The 15,075-nt window shown below is 33.6% G+C and overlaps 1 protein-coding gene across 1 annotated transcript in view; it reads right to left on the bottom strand.

Annotated features, from left to right (window-relative positions):
• The window catches only part of ANO5 (anoctamin 5), an 88,114-nt gene that overhangs the window by 56,895 nt on the left and 16,144 nt on the right, over positions 1 to 15,075 (bottom strand). Inside the window, exons 4-5 of the mRNA XM_030828715.1 lie at positions 12,566 to 12,616; positions 2,682 to 2,795 (exon numbers count right to left, since the gene is read on the bottom strand). Coding sequence (XP_030684575.1) covers positions 2,682 to 2,795; positions 12,566 to 12,616 — 165 coding nt within the window. The remainder of the gene's footprint in view (positions 1 to 2,681; positions 2,796 to 12,565; positions 12,617 to 15,075) is intronic.

Here is a 15,075-nt window from a genome sequence, read left to right as displayed (position 1 = left end):
TAGAAAAAAATAGAGAAATAGTAGCTAATAGGAAAACTGGAACAAAAAGAGGGTTTTTATTCATACCTTTTTAATATAGAAAAATTAACAGCCTAGTTATTCATTGAAGAAAATGGCCCAGTAAAGAATATCAAATATAATTTAGGAGAAAGAGGAACTAATTTTCAGAGCAATATCCCAAAATAGGTATACAGAAAAGAGTTAATAAAGCAGGCATTAAACTGCTATCCTTAGAAAGGCCTGCCTACAACTTTAGAAAGGTTGGTCCTAGTGTCTTGGACTTGCTTTCCTGAAGAGTTCCCTCCACTCCCAGAACTGATAAGAGTGGCTCATTTTGCCTATACTGTTTTTACAAACAGCGTTATTTATGCCGAATATCTGCTTTCCTTCTGGAGTATGAAATTTTGGTATGTGCTAGGCAGAAGGTGACAAGGTAACTAGCCCCTAATAAAAACCTAGGGCACTTTAATGGGCTTGCCCAATAGATATTTCACATGTGTTTTCATACATTGTTGCTGGAAAATGTAAGTGTATATTCTGTGATCCTACTGAGAGGGAATTCTCACAAGCTTGCTCCTGGTTTCCTCCAGACTTTGTCCCATGAGCTTTTTCCCTTGTTGGTTTTGCTTTTTATCATTTCACTGTAATAAAACATCTCCATAAGCATGACTATATACTGAGTCCTGTGATCCTTTCTAATGAACCCCTAAACCTGAGGGTTGTCTTTGGCACTCCTGAATAGTAGGCAAGAAGAAAGAGAATGCAGGGCACAAGTGGAGGAGTTGGCTTTAGGTAGAAGGATAATTAGTTTGTCTGTGGTAACAGAAAGTAAGATAGCTTACACAGGCAAAAGTCCTGGTGGATGGACAGATGTGGTGGTAGAAATTTATAGGTTTTCTCTTCTTGCTTCAGTTTTCTCAATGAAGCAGAAAAATGTGATCAGCTAAGCTTGAAGATGGGAAGGAGGTGTTGGAGGTGTGAGGAGAGAAAAAAAAACTTTATAAAATAGTCATCTAAGAAAGTGGGAGACAATAGAATATGGAAGGAAAGTATGATTGCCACACAGCATAAGGACCCAGTTAAGGTCCATGGGCACAAATATAAGGTAAAGTCAGTCAGTAAATTGTAAGTTTTCCTTTCTGCATGTGTGCTGGCATGTAGTAGGTGGGGTTGGGTTTAACTAAAGTTGTTGTTTTGTCAAGTACAACTGGGAGAGGGGCAAGGGACTTGATGGGATATGTAGCAGAGTAATTACAATTGTTGACCATGAGACATAAGCTGAATAAAGATTGAGAGGGGAATAAGAGCAGCAAAAAAGCAGTAAGATGATTGCATCTTATCTGGTCCTGGTGAGGTTGAAAGAGGAAGAATATGTATCAGAAAGATTTGAGGTATAATCAGACAGTTGTACATGTAAAACAAAATTATAAAGAGTTGCAGTTATTAGTAATGACAAGTTCTAGGTGAGTGAATGGCTGAGTAGAAGTCAAGATCATTGGAAAAGGGAGTTCAAGGAACAGAGAAGCCAGAGTGTCAAAATAATCATCTAAGTATGAATTGATATTATCAATGATTTCAAAAGATTGCTGGAAAGACTGACAGTGATCCAGGAGCTAAAATTTTTGAGGAATAGAAGATGCAGAGACAGATAAATGACAAAAACAATGCAGGATAATAATAAATCTGATGAGATTTAAATCTCAGGAATTTCAGGGACAAGTGAAGGAGAACACAGTATAATCAACAAGATACAAGGAGGGCAAGCAGCATTTACCCCATCTCTAGGGAAATGTTGTGTAAAGAAAAGTAACCATCACTTGAGAGGACTGCTATGGGAAGCAAAAAACCTCAAAGAGGTTTGAAAGGAATGTTCAGAGAAGAGATGAAAATGATGATGGGTCATGAGTTTCAGAGGCCTGGTAGGCGGCTTTCCAGGCAGTGGGTGGAAAAAAGGGGCAGACCTGTATATGTACAGAGTCTTGTGGGAATAATATCTTTATTTTTTATTTTTATTTTATATGACATTTATTTTGTAAGTACATCAGTAAATGTGTGTGTATGCACACATACATATATGTGTATAGAAATGGATTAATTTATGATTTCAAATATTGAGTATTTATTGAGCATCCATTATACTCCAACCATTGTTCTAGGATTTGGGTACATAGTGATGAACAAGACAAAGTGCTTGGCCTCATAAACTTAATTTATAGTGTTGGAGACAGCAAACAAGTAAAAACATGAATAAATAAGCTCATAAAGTGATGTGTAATACAAATAAAACAGAATCAGGAATACAGTACAATATAAAAGCCATACCTGGAGGAATGGATTAGTCATACATTTCCAAAATGAAAATATCATACAAAAGGTAATTATTATATTCAGACACATACCTCAAATTTCGGATGTTACATTTATTATCTAAAGTGAGCTATAAAAAGAATCAGTTACTTGGAAGAAGAAAAATAAGTTAGAATGCAAAATATCCAAAAAATAACATTGATTTTACATGTCTATTCTTAGGCTGCCTACTTTACAGTTATATCATTCAGTTTCAGTTTTCAGTAACACTTCAGGGCCTCTCACTTTTACAACATAATTCAATCCAGATATCCATGTGAAATTATAAAATGTGCTTCTTTTTATTATTCCCAGTTCTCTTATAATGCACTTACCGCCTTTAACTCTGCATCTTTCTTTATGTCATCAACATAGGAAAGCACAAAATCAATTTGCCTAATGCCGTCTCGGAAGAAGATAGAATCTTTGCTTTGCTGATTTTTTTGAAACTGCAGGAGACATAAATGACACAATTGTAAATTATAGTTTTATTCTGAAATGGCAAAAGCACAAAAGGAATTATTCATAATTTAGTCAAGTCGAGACAAATAACCAGAGTTTTCAGCAACAGATTATGCTTTGTTTTATAAAGTGAAATTCCATATAAAAGATTAAGCAATAATGACTCAGGAGGAAAATAAGCATGTTAACTACATGCACATACAACAAAAATGCTGCAAACATACCAAAATATGAAATGAATATATGCATAAATTGATCCAAAAATGCACATTCAGAGACTGACTTGTTCTCTTCATTAAACAACGTATCACTTAGTCCACTAAATAATTCATGGCTACACACAACTTTGGGGGTATAATTAATTAGACCAATTAATGGAGTCTCACCATAAGAAAATAAACTTATGATTAATGTTTATTCTACTTTTTTATAAAATTGTCACTTCCTAATTCAACTTTGTAAGGATTAAAATAAAATCAAGGTGCAATTAAATATTAGAAAGCAGGTAGCTTATTAGCTGGCATCACAAGTTAGGTTTCATGCAACTCGCCCTTCAACATCAATTTCCCAGGTGAGCAAAAATCAATCCTTTGTTTAAATTTGCATGAATTATCTCAGTATAATAATTACACTTACAAGTTCAACTTTCACATGTTGTATAGTTAGTTCATTAGTTCCTTCACTTTAAAAACAGCAAAAACATGAGAGAGCTTCAGAAGAAAGAGATTTCATGTTTGACTGATTTGGTTTTCTTTAAAGTTTATGTCTAATACTTAATATTCCTACTAGCCTACATGTATTATTACACTTAGAATTGTGCAAATAGATAATACAGTGGCTGTCGATGAGATAATTTTCCAATTGCTTTAGCTCACCTGTGAATGAGTAACTATATGGTTTTAATTTTCACAACTAGTGTTTCTATTAATTCATGAGTTTCTTTTATTGTACCCTATGGGATTTTTTTTCCCCAAGTCAGGTGAGACAGGCCTCCCAGAAAGGGGAATGGATGAGGGTCAGTTATATGCGAATAAGCCGTAAGTCTCATGTTTGATCTGTGGTCTATGAACAAAGTAAGTGCATTTACATAGCTGATGCAAAGCTGATGTGTCTCAGAAAAAAACTAGCTCCCAATGCACAGGAAGAAATGTGTGGAAAAGGGAACAAAGAATTTAAAAAAAAAAAAAACATCTAGGGAACCTAGAGATTAAGTGCCAAAATATAGTAACTCAAATGTTACGTCTGAATTCTCTTCACCTCAGCCAAAGGATGCATAATCATCTCCTATTTCCCAAAAGAAAGTAAAAGAAGCTGAGAAAAATCAAACTGCTATCACACTATACTTTGATTATAAATCACTAAAACTTGAAAAGAAAGAAAAAACAAACCCAAACAAATCATTGGCACTCTTATAAATCATCACAGTGTTAGCATCTTATGAAATTCACCAAAATTCTTGGAAGGCAACTGAGGCAGAAATAATATACTACGTAGACTAAATAAAATCAAAGCTCAAACATTAGAAGAAAAAAATAGTCCTCTTGCTCTAAGTATGTGACAGTCATATTTTGTATGATAGAGGGGTTTTTTGTTGTTTTTTGTTTTGTTTTCAAAAACTAATATATTTACAGGTACTTGTATTGTTTACATAAGCTAAATCTGGGTACACAAAGAGCAGTTCTGGTGACAGAACATGTGCACATAGGAATTAACAAAACTCATATTCAGAGAATTTGACAACTAGAAAATAGACAAAGTAGCTAAGAGAATAGTAACTCCAGTGATTTTCCAGAGCGCTCAGTCAAAAATAGGTATACATACTGTCCTTCTGAAATCCAAAGGCTAGCTAGGAAAACACAAATTTCTATCATTATATCACACCCTGACGATACACTGTAAATCTGTTTTAAATATGGGAAAAAATCACTGGGAGCCTTGTAAGTCAACGTGAGGGACGTGTCTCAGGACTACTAATAAAAATCAGTTAAGGCTGAGGCAGAAAAATCTGATAATTCTGTCACATATAACTGAATGTTCCTAACGCACATCATGCTTTTGTTTTGCTCAAAACATAATATAAATATATTTGGTAGTATGTGTGTGCATTTATGTTTATATTTGATTTGTCCTTAGAATATCTATTTGTAATTAATGTAAACATCTGAGTGGCTTCTCTATAAAGGATGTACTTATTCTGTGGCTCAAACACCCGAATTACCAGCTGGGTGTGGTGGTTCATGCCTGTAATCCCAGCACTTTGAGAGTCTGAGGCCAGATGATTGCTTGAGCTCAGGAGTTCAAGACCAGCCTGGACAACATGGTGAAACCACTCATCTCTCCTAAAAATACAAAAATTAGCTGAGCATGGTGGTGTGCCCCTGTGGTCCCAGTTACTCAGAAGGCTGAGGTGGGAGGATTACCTGAACCCGGGAAGTCAAGGCTGCAGTGAGCTGTAATTGCACCACTGTACTCCAGCCTGGGTGACAGAGTAAGACTCTATGTGAAAACAAAACAAAATAAAACCCTGCATTCCTGATGAGAGTTCATAAACCTCTGAAACTGTACGAATTGTGTGTGTGTGTGAGAATGTGTATACATTTTAGGAAGAGGATCTATAGATTTAATCCAAATCCAGAACAAATTAAGAATCACTATTCTTAAACTTCAGTTGCCTGGGGACTAGGAATTAGTGACAATGTTCCCCCAAATGAAAGTATTCATTAGAAGAAAAACAACTAAGGCTTCCACTGCAGCCATTCACAGCGTAAGCAGCATCATTCAGCACTGGTTTTACCATAAGCCGCCGCCTCAGGAACAAATTGAATCGCTTTGCAGGCTGTGAAGCAACCAATAAAGAATTAGCACTTCCTGCCCAGAATTACAGTGAAGATTCCAAAAAACAGACACAGACAAACTAACCCTCAGTATGATCATTTTATAAGTGTGTGTGTGTGTGTGTGTGTGCGCGTGTGTGTGTGTGTGTGTGATATTTCAAACTGGAGGATAGAAATTGGCAAGGAAAAAGAAGAAAAAATGGGAAGAAAGCAATAAAGATGTAAAGAAAATAAGGAGGCTCAAGTAGATTTTCCTAAATTATTTAAATAGTGACTAAAAATAATATTTGTGGATTTATATTTTATTTTATTTATTTCAACTTTTTTTTAAGTTCAGGAGTACATGTGCAGGATGTGCAGATTTGTTACATAAGGAAATATCTGTCATGGGGATTGGTTGTACAGATTATTTCATCACCCATTTATTAAGCATAGTACCCAGTCGTTATTTTTCCTGCTTCTCTCCCTCCTCCCATCCTCCACCCTCTAAAAGATCCCATTTGTTGTTTCCTTCTATGAGTCCATGTGTTCTCATCATTTAGCTCCCACTTATCAGTGAGAACATGTAGTATTTGGTTTTCTGTTTTTGTGTTAGTTTGCTAAGGATAATGGCCTCCAGCTCCATCCATGTCCCTGCAAAGGATGTAGTTAAGGAAGAGAAGAGAAAAATAATAATAATAAAGGAAAACATGAAAATAATAAAAATATAAAGTAAAATAGATACTTTGTTAAGTATGCCTGCATACACCAGGAAAAGAAAGTAAAATTACTACATTTATACTGAGATGATGTATAGTATGGAAAGTTTACCCAGGTTTTTTTTTTTTTATTTAATGAGCTTGCAGTATAATAGAATACATAAAGTCATTCAGTTATTCAAATGCTGAGTTGTGTCCAATCTTCAATTACATGGTCATTATTTAAAATACAGGGTCAATTACCTAAAAATATCTGGGATACTCAACTATATTTGAAAGAAAACCAAACCTATAGCATAAATGAGCAATAATTGAGTGTATTTTATAGTGTAATGCATGGATAGATAATCCAATACAATTACTTAACCTAGTCTCTTCCTGGAATAGGCTGAAGAAGTCTAAGCAACTGGTGACCATTGGAGGGAAAATTCCTGCCCTGTAAACTAACGTCTTCTATATGTACACAGAGGAGTTAATATTGCTGTTATTTAAAAATACAAAAGATACAAGACAAATGTTGGTCATTGCATAAAATATATTTTAACCTATATTATTCTGATGGCCTGAAATTTTTCATCTCAGTATTTTTATTTTCTTGATGTCTTTCATGAGATTCACAGGTTACTGTTTTTCTCAGATGTTTTCCCTAAATTCATTAAAGAATTGTTAAGAGAAATGAAAGAGTCCCACATTAAAGGACCATGCAGGGCCACATTATGACTTCCATGGATCATAGACCCAAACATAAAAACTAAAACTATAAAACTGAAGAAAATCTTAGAAAATCTCCCCTACTTTGGCATAGGCAAATATTTCTTAAATAGAACATAAAAAGCATGGATGATAAAAGATAAAATATGAGAAATTGAATTTCTATACTTCTAAATGTGCTTTTCTAAAAACACTGTATGTAAACGAAAAGGCAAGCAACAAACTGGAAGAAAATGTTCACAATAAGTAAGGTTGACAATGGTCTTGCATCCAGAATACATAAACAACTCTTGCAAGTCAATACAAAGATAATCAACTCAATTTTTTTAAATGCAGAGAAGATTTGAACAGTTCATAAAAGAATATCTATGAATGTCCAATATGCCCATGAAAAGATGGACAACATCATTATTTAAAAAAGAAATGAGAATTGAAATCACAAGATACTACTACTTACCCAATAGAATTACTGAAATTAACAAGCTATCAATATCAATATCAAATGTTGGTGAAGACGTACAGCAAATAGAACTCTTGTACATTGCTGGTAGGAATAAAAAATGGTACAACCACTTTTAAAAATAGTGTGACAGTTTTACATAAAGTTACACCTATATTTTCCACTTGGCCCAGAAATTCTACTCCTAGGAAATTACCCAAGATTAATGAAAACATACATCTCTAAAAACACTTCTTAAATGAATGTTCATAACAGCCTTATTCATAATGGTCTTGAAACTGAAAACTATCCAAATATCCATCAATGGATGAGTGGACAAGTAAATTTCAGTATATCCATACAATGAAATATTACTAAGCAATAAAATAAAATAAACAATAATATCTCTAGTACAGATATATTCAAAAAGAATCAATTTATTAGTAATATTTGGAGTTTTGGATGAGTGCTAGAAACATTGTGATGAGCAAAAGCAGCCAGAAGCCAGCTACAAAATAGTGTATACTGTAAAATCCCATTTATATATTACATTAGAAAGAAAAACAAATCAGTGGTTGCCTAGAATAGGGTAGGAGGAAAACCACTAAAGGGAACTTTTTGAGGTAATGGAAATCTTTTACATAAATTATAGTTTTTTAAAACTCATCAAACTACACACATTTTAGGTGCATTTTATTGTATCTAATGTAGAACCAATGAAGATGAAAACATTTTTTTAAAATTTCTGACTTGGGCAATGAAAAGAATACATTGTGTGTTGTTGTTGAGATGCAAAAGACTTCAGACAAGCAGTTTTTTTGTAGGGGAAGATAAATAATTATATTTTGGACATATTCATCTTGAGATAGCTTTTAGACATCCATATGCATATGCCGAGAAAGCATTTGGATATTTAAAAGTGAAGTTGAGGAGAAACGACTACACTTGAAACTTGAGAATTGAGATGGCATATCAATTGTATTTAAAGCCATGAAACTGGATGAAATCACTAGGAGACTGAATTAATGACTGAATCATAAGGTGATAATATCTAAATATATGCACAGATCAATTATAAATACTGTGCTAATATTCATACTAATTGCTTCTTGTCATTTTACTCAAAGGCTCCTTCTGATTGGTTTGTGCCTATGCCATATCAGTTATTAAATATTTGGAATATCATCCTTGAGGTTAACAAGGCCCATACTCCTTCAAAATCTGTTAATTGCCTACCTGTCATTATTTAAGCAACCTTTAGCGTGTCTTTTCAATTCCCATTTTTTGCTTACTGAACTCCAAATACTTACCAAAAAATTCTGTCCAATCCCCTACAATAGTCACTCTAAGATAGGTTCTCTTAAGCATAATAGTTTCCATCTTTCTACATTTCATTTAGTGGCTTTAGTGACCTTTCTATACTGACAATCTGTGTAACCATTTAGGTGCTTATCCACTTTTCACTATTTTGTTTCAAATAGAATTTTAAATTACATTAATTATTCTCTATTTATAAAATAATTGATACTGATTTTCTGTCATAATAATCACAGTAGAAACCGCAAGACTCCACTTTTTTACCCAAAAACATATCCAGTGATATTCCGTTGGTTTATCCCAGCACATTCACTCTCCACTCCTCTCCACCCTGCTTTTTGTCCTGTGCAGGTAACCAAAGAGCTCCCTTGACCTCTTGCTTCTCACAAATGACTGGAAAGAATAGATAAGTGTTTTCCTTCCTAAGGTTGAATTCAGGAAGGCTGTGTCCCCTCACCAAAGATCACTGAGCCTCTGGATAATGTCTTTAGTATATGCCTTCTTCCTCCTGGGTTCCAATAAGTTCTCCTTACCCTATTCCCTTCAGTTCTATGGATTTTAATAAATTCAAGATTCCTAGACCTATATATGCTGACATTCCCTTACACCCCATCTTCGTAAAAGTCTTTTTATGAAGTCCTTCTCAAATTATCATACACTGAGCAGGCCTAACAGAACCCTAATTTATACAGATTTTTCTTTTGTGATATTTCTATGATATATTTAAAAAAAAAAACTTCCCTGGGTACACAGTTGATTTCTAGGACTGAGGCAGGAAATGTACAAGATGAATTTGGAGCATCTTGTCAGAAAGTAGGAAAATACTTAAAACAAAACTAAACACAATAATAGGGGTATACCAAGGGAATACAGGAGTCAACTGAAAAGCTCCCAGCCATGTGATATGGCTTATGTCTTGTAATTCCAACCACTAAGAAAGCTGAGATGGGAGGACTGCTTGATCCCAGAAATTTGAGAGCAGCCTGACCAACACAGTGAGAACCAATTTCCAAAATAATAATAATAATAATAATAATAATAATAATTAGCTGGATGTGGTGGTGTGCTCCTGTAATCTCAGGGAGACCAAGGTGAGAGGATTACTTGGGCTGAGGAATCTAAGGCTGCAGTGAGCTATGATCATGCCACTGGACTCCAGCCTTGGCAACAGAACAAGATGCTGTCACAAAAATAAAAACAACAACAACAACAACAAAAACACTTACAATAGCCAAAGCTAGAACAATTTGAGCAAGAAAATAAGGTAGTATTTGGTTTATAACATAAAATATAAAATAAATATCCATAAGTACACACTGACAAAAAGAAAGGAAGAAAGATCTCCCCTACACACAAAAACAATTCCAAATAATGGATTCACCTATAAGGAGGGAGAGCATAATCCCAATCCTTTTGTGTAGGCTGCAAATAGTGACTTTCATCTGAAGAATGCAGTATGGAAAGGGAGAAAAAAAACAAAAGGGTAACTTTACAGTGAATAAATCTGCTAAACATTACTTCAAGCCAGGTAATCAAGGTTAAAACATTAACGGTGATTAAGTCATGTTGATAGAATACACCCTTGATATGACATGAAGAGAATGACACTTCTACTATCTTCCTCCAAAAACACATAATCCAAGTCTAATTATAAAAAAAAAAATCAGGAAAGTCCCAACTGAAGGACATTCTACAAAATACCTGACCAGTACTCCTCAAAGTTGTGAAGCATATAAAAATCAAAAGAAGTACATGAAACTGTCACAACCAAGAGGAGCCTGAGGAGACATGACTACTAAATGCAATGCTGCATCCTCAGTAAGATATTGGAATAGGAAAAGGATCTTAGTGGAAAACTAAGGCAATCTAGATAAAGCATGAACTTTATTTGATAATAATGCACCAATATAGGTTCATTAATTGTTACAAATGTACCATACTAATGTAAGATTCTAATAATAGGAGAAAACGAGTGTGGGGTATAAGAAACTCCGTTTAGATTTTATTTATAATAAATAGATTTATAATAAATCTAAAACTATATTAAAATAAAGTATATTTTTAAAAAGAAGACTACTGTTTAACAACTTACTGTTTAATCAAAGACAATGTCAACACAGTGAATCAAATATCATACATCATTTTAAAGTCATTTAGAATTTAAAAATTAAATTATATGTATTTAACATATTTGGGGAAAGTATCTGCAACTTCCGTCACAGGCAAGGAGATAACAATAAATATATAAAGAGCTCCAAAAAAATCAAGAGTAAAAAGAAAAACCTAACTGACAGGAATATATATGAACAGAGTGACCTAGCAAAATAAATTTAAATGACCAGTCAATGTAAAAAAAAGATGAATATCTCACACATGTTGTGAGAAATGCAATTTTAAATGATACTAAGATACTGTGCTAAGTGAAATAGCTCCCAATAGCCATTGTCTATCTCACTATCATGAGACAGGCAAGAATCTAAAAGCATAACAACACACTGCTGATAGAGTTGTGGGAAACAGGCACTCTCATAGGTTTGCTACAAACACAAAAGGTGGGGGAATTTGGCAACATATGGGAAAATTACAAATTACATATACCTTTATTCTCTGTTAAATGAAGATCCATGTAGAAAAATAAAATGACCAAAATATTATAAGACTAATTCCCAAGAATATTCATTTTAGCAACATTTGTAATAGTATTGGAAAAATAAACCAAACACAAATGGTAACTATTATACAAAAAGACTGAGAGGACAAAGAAGAAAGATTTCTCTGAAAACACTTTGTTTCATATTTTCAACCTAAGATAGATTTACCTTCAATCTAATAAAGTCTAATCTTCAGGGCGTCTTACTTGCATCTGCCCCTTCCAAGGGTTTAGGAAGGATTCTAGCAATGTGTTCTCGTGGTAAAATATTTTCATAAATGTTTTAAAGTAAAATATTTTTCCATATGTTTCTTAAAGAGTGATACCAAAATTGTATAAGCTTTAGGCTCATCTAAATGTTATTTGATCTGTGGATTTCAACTTTGGAATCATGTAAAAATGCTTTATGAAGTTAAAAAAAAAAAGTAAAAATAAATTAAAAAAAGAAAACAAACCAACAACATTTCAATTGTTTTAATTTGATCACTATCACAATCCTCATTCCAGAAGACTAAAGATTAGTACCCTAGTGAAAAGCAAACTATTATCCTTGCTAAAATTATCAGTATAAGAATATAACTATATTTCCCCATCTTCCCAAATGGCATTATTTACTTACTAGGCAACTAATGAAAACTGTCAGGTCCCTTTACCAATCTTTTAATTGATATTTAAATTTGATTTTTAAATGAATTGTACTTTTTTATTATTATCCTCAGGCATGTACTTAGAGACAAGAAGAGTGATGCAACGGAGAAAGAATACTGAACTAAGCCTCAGAAACTTGAGTGCTAGTCAAGCATCAACCTCTTAAACATATTGATAACTTTGGTCAAGTCATGACACCTCTTAGACCCTTCATTTTCTCATAGAAAAACTAAAATCCAAGCAAAGTGTTATACTCAGTGTGTCATTCTCACTGATATGTCTGACGTGTTTTTCCCCCACCTAAAAAACTGATTTTTTTTTCTAAAGTAATACATTCTCAAATACCATGTATGAGAGCATGTCAAATAACTGAACTGGAAAAGAGCATCACCATTGCAGACTACAAAAAGATGCCCCATTTGCGTCCATGCAAGAAAGGATAGTACTGGTCACTGCTTACCATTGTTTCTTCATTGATGAGAAAGCTGGTCTCTCTGCTGCTCAGGCTCTGCTAACAGTACCGGGGGAAGATATAATGCTATTATTAATAGTGCACGTGGAGCAAAGGGAGCTTTTAAGTTTCAGTAACAAAAACTCTGTAATCTCTATGCAGAAACACTTAATCTGGAACCACATTAAATCCTATGTAAAACTGTGGGCATATATATGTGTATACATGTGCATGTGTGTTCATGTATGTGTGCTATGTATCTGTAAATGTGCCTGTGGGGCAGGGTGTGTTTGTCTGTGCAGTGAGGAGAGAGAGTGAGCTTCAGAGAAAATTAGTATTTGGGAGGTAGCTTTATCAAATCATAAAAATAATCAGATACAAGAAATGGTTAAGAACTACTACACTACTGAGAAATAACAAGGAGGTCTAATCTTTTTATGATGCTGCATCCTAAACAAAACCAACAAAAGGGCAGAATTAATTGGCTATTTTACGCCCTTCAACATTTATTTGAAATCATTAAAGGGAATACCTTGGAAAATACACCATCAGGATTCTTAAGAATTTGAATTTATAACCCCTCCAAAAAAAGCCATACATGTATAAAAATACACACAAACCACTTCTAATTAACGCAATAGGGATGCCTCCCTTTGTATATGGTGGATTCCCAATTCCTCAGGTTACATGATGGTCCACACGCCACAGGACACAGACCTGAGATAACGCCCAATCACTTCTCAGCAGTCTCTAGTGACAGGTACAATAGAATACTATGGAGAGACAGCAACCAACAGAAATGATTGGAAATTCATGTCCAGATTGTAATTCACTTACCTTGTTCTTGGAAAAATCACAATCAGTGTCTCATTACACCCAAATAATGCTGGGCAAATCAGTTTTCAAAATAGCAGATAAAATGTGTGATAGACATATTTAAAACATACTCAAAGAGCACCTTGGAAATATACCCAATGCTACAAAAGTAAAGTAACAGAATGTGCCACAAAAGCAGTAATTTCTCTGTGTTCTTTAAAAGAGAATGAAAGATAATTTTGAAAACATACAATTTTCATACTACTATATTTAATATAAATTACAAGATAATGTAATCTACTGTACTAAAGTAATACTGAAACAGGTGGGAAAAGTTGTGGGAAGACTGAGAATCTGTGAGTATACAGGCCTAAAATACAGTTATAATTAGAATCCACTTATACGTGATTATATCTACTTGTGGAACTTGAATGAATTCCACTAGCTCATCTAAATACAACAGATAGCAAATGAAGTGAACGAGTATCTTGATCACTCAATTCTGAAATAGTAGCCTCTAAAAATATACTGTGCAGCTACATTTCTACTAAGACAATAAACAAATTTATTATAGCTTCATTTATATTGACTCCTGATAAGTTTTTCCAATTATCCTAGAGAAATGCTAGTTGTTTTGCTTACAGGATAGAAGAAAACCATATATTCAAAAGCAACCGGGCTAGTCATTTTACAATCTCTCCCTTTAGGAAAAATCTTTGCTCTGATTTCCAATCAAAAGATGGGGTTATATCTTCACTTTGCAGAATGTAAAATAAAATAACTTAGATTACTACTTCATTTTGCTGAGTATGTCATTGTCTCATTTCTTACTAAGCTTAGTCTTAGGCAAAATGAGAATCCTTGATGTACTTCTAGACACAATTCTTAAAACAGCATTCTTAAAGAAATATGATACACTGAATAAGGAGCTTTAGAATCAGATTACCTGTGTTCAGAATCCCAGCTCCAAAACATAGGAGATATGACAATAAAACAATTTATATACTTTCAGTTTGCCTCATAACCTCTTTCTTCAATTATATAAAACCCATTAAATACATATGTAAAACTGATTACATTTGTAAACTTGAGCAAGTTAACCTCTCCAAACCATAACTTCCATAGAGTGAGATTAAATAATACATGGGAAGTTCTCGATAAATGTTGGCTTTTTGAAATTAATGTTTGTTACTTTCTAGTGATCATATAATAAATATGTTAATCATGTCACACATGTTTAATTCACATGCATTTTCTGATTTCCAAAAAGATTGTAACAATGTCCAATGATGGACTCATACTAATTGTAAATCAGAGGTAAAACTAGAATAGCTTTTTAAATATTTAAGCAATCATGAAAGCACAGAAGACCCTTTCAAAGTATAAAATAATTTTGGAATAATGAACCTAGATTCCTATATATTCTTCTGTCTTGTAAAAGCCTAAATATTCATCATATCTACAAATTTGTTAATGGACAAAATCCATTGATTCTAGTCAATTCTGCCTCAATCCAATAGTTCAATGAACACGCTATAATACTTATTTTTTTTGAAAATTGCCTGCCTCCTGTCCATAGATGGGGTGAAAAAAATTGGCTGCAATGTGTAGAGCCTGTTTTTATTGCATTTGAGTATCAGAAAAAATATAATTTAGCATTGAGGAAAGTGAAGTTAGTTGTACTCACTTTTTTTAACTTTTTA

This window comes from Nomascus leucogenys, chromosome 15 (genome assembly GCF_006542625.1).
Source record: "Nomascus leucogenys isolate Asia chromosome 15, Asia_NLE_v1, whole genome shotgun sequence".
Taxonomy (NCBI): domain Eukaryota; kingdom Metazoa; phylum Chordata; class Mammalia; order Primates; family Hylobatidae; genus Nomascus; species Nomascus leucogenys.
The sequence above is the reverse complement of the archived record's forward strand: the minus strand, read 5'-3'. Positions and strand labels throughout refer to the sequence as shown.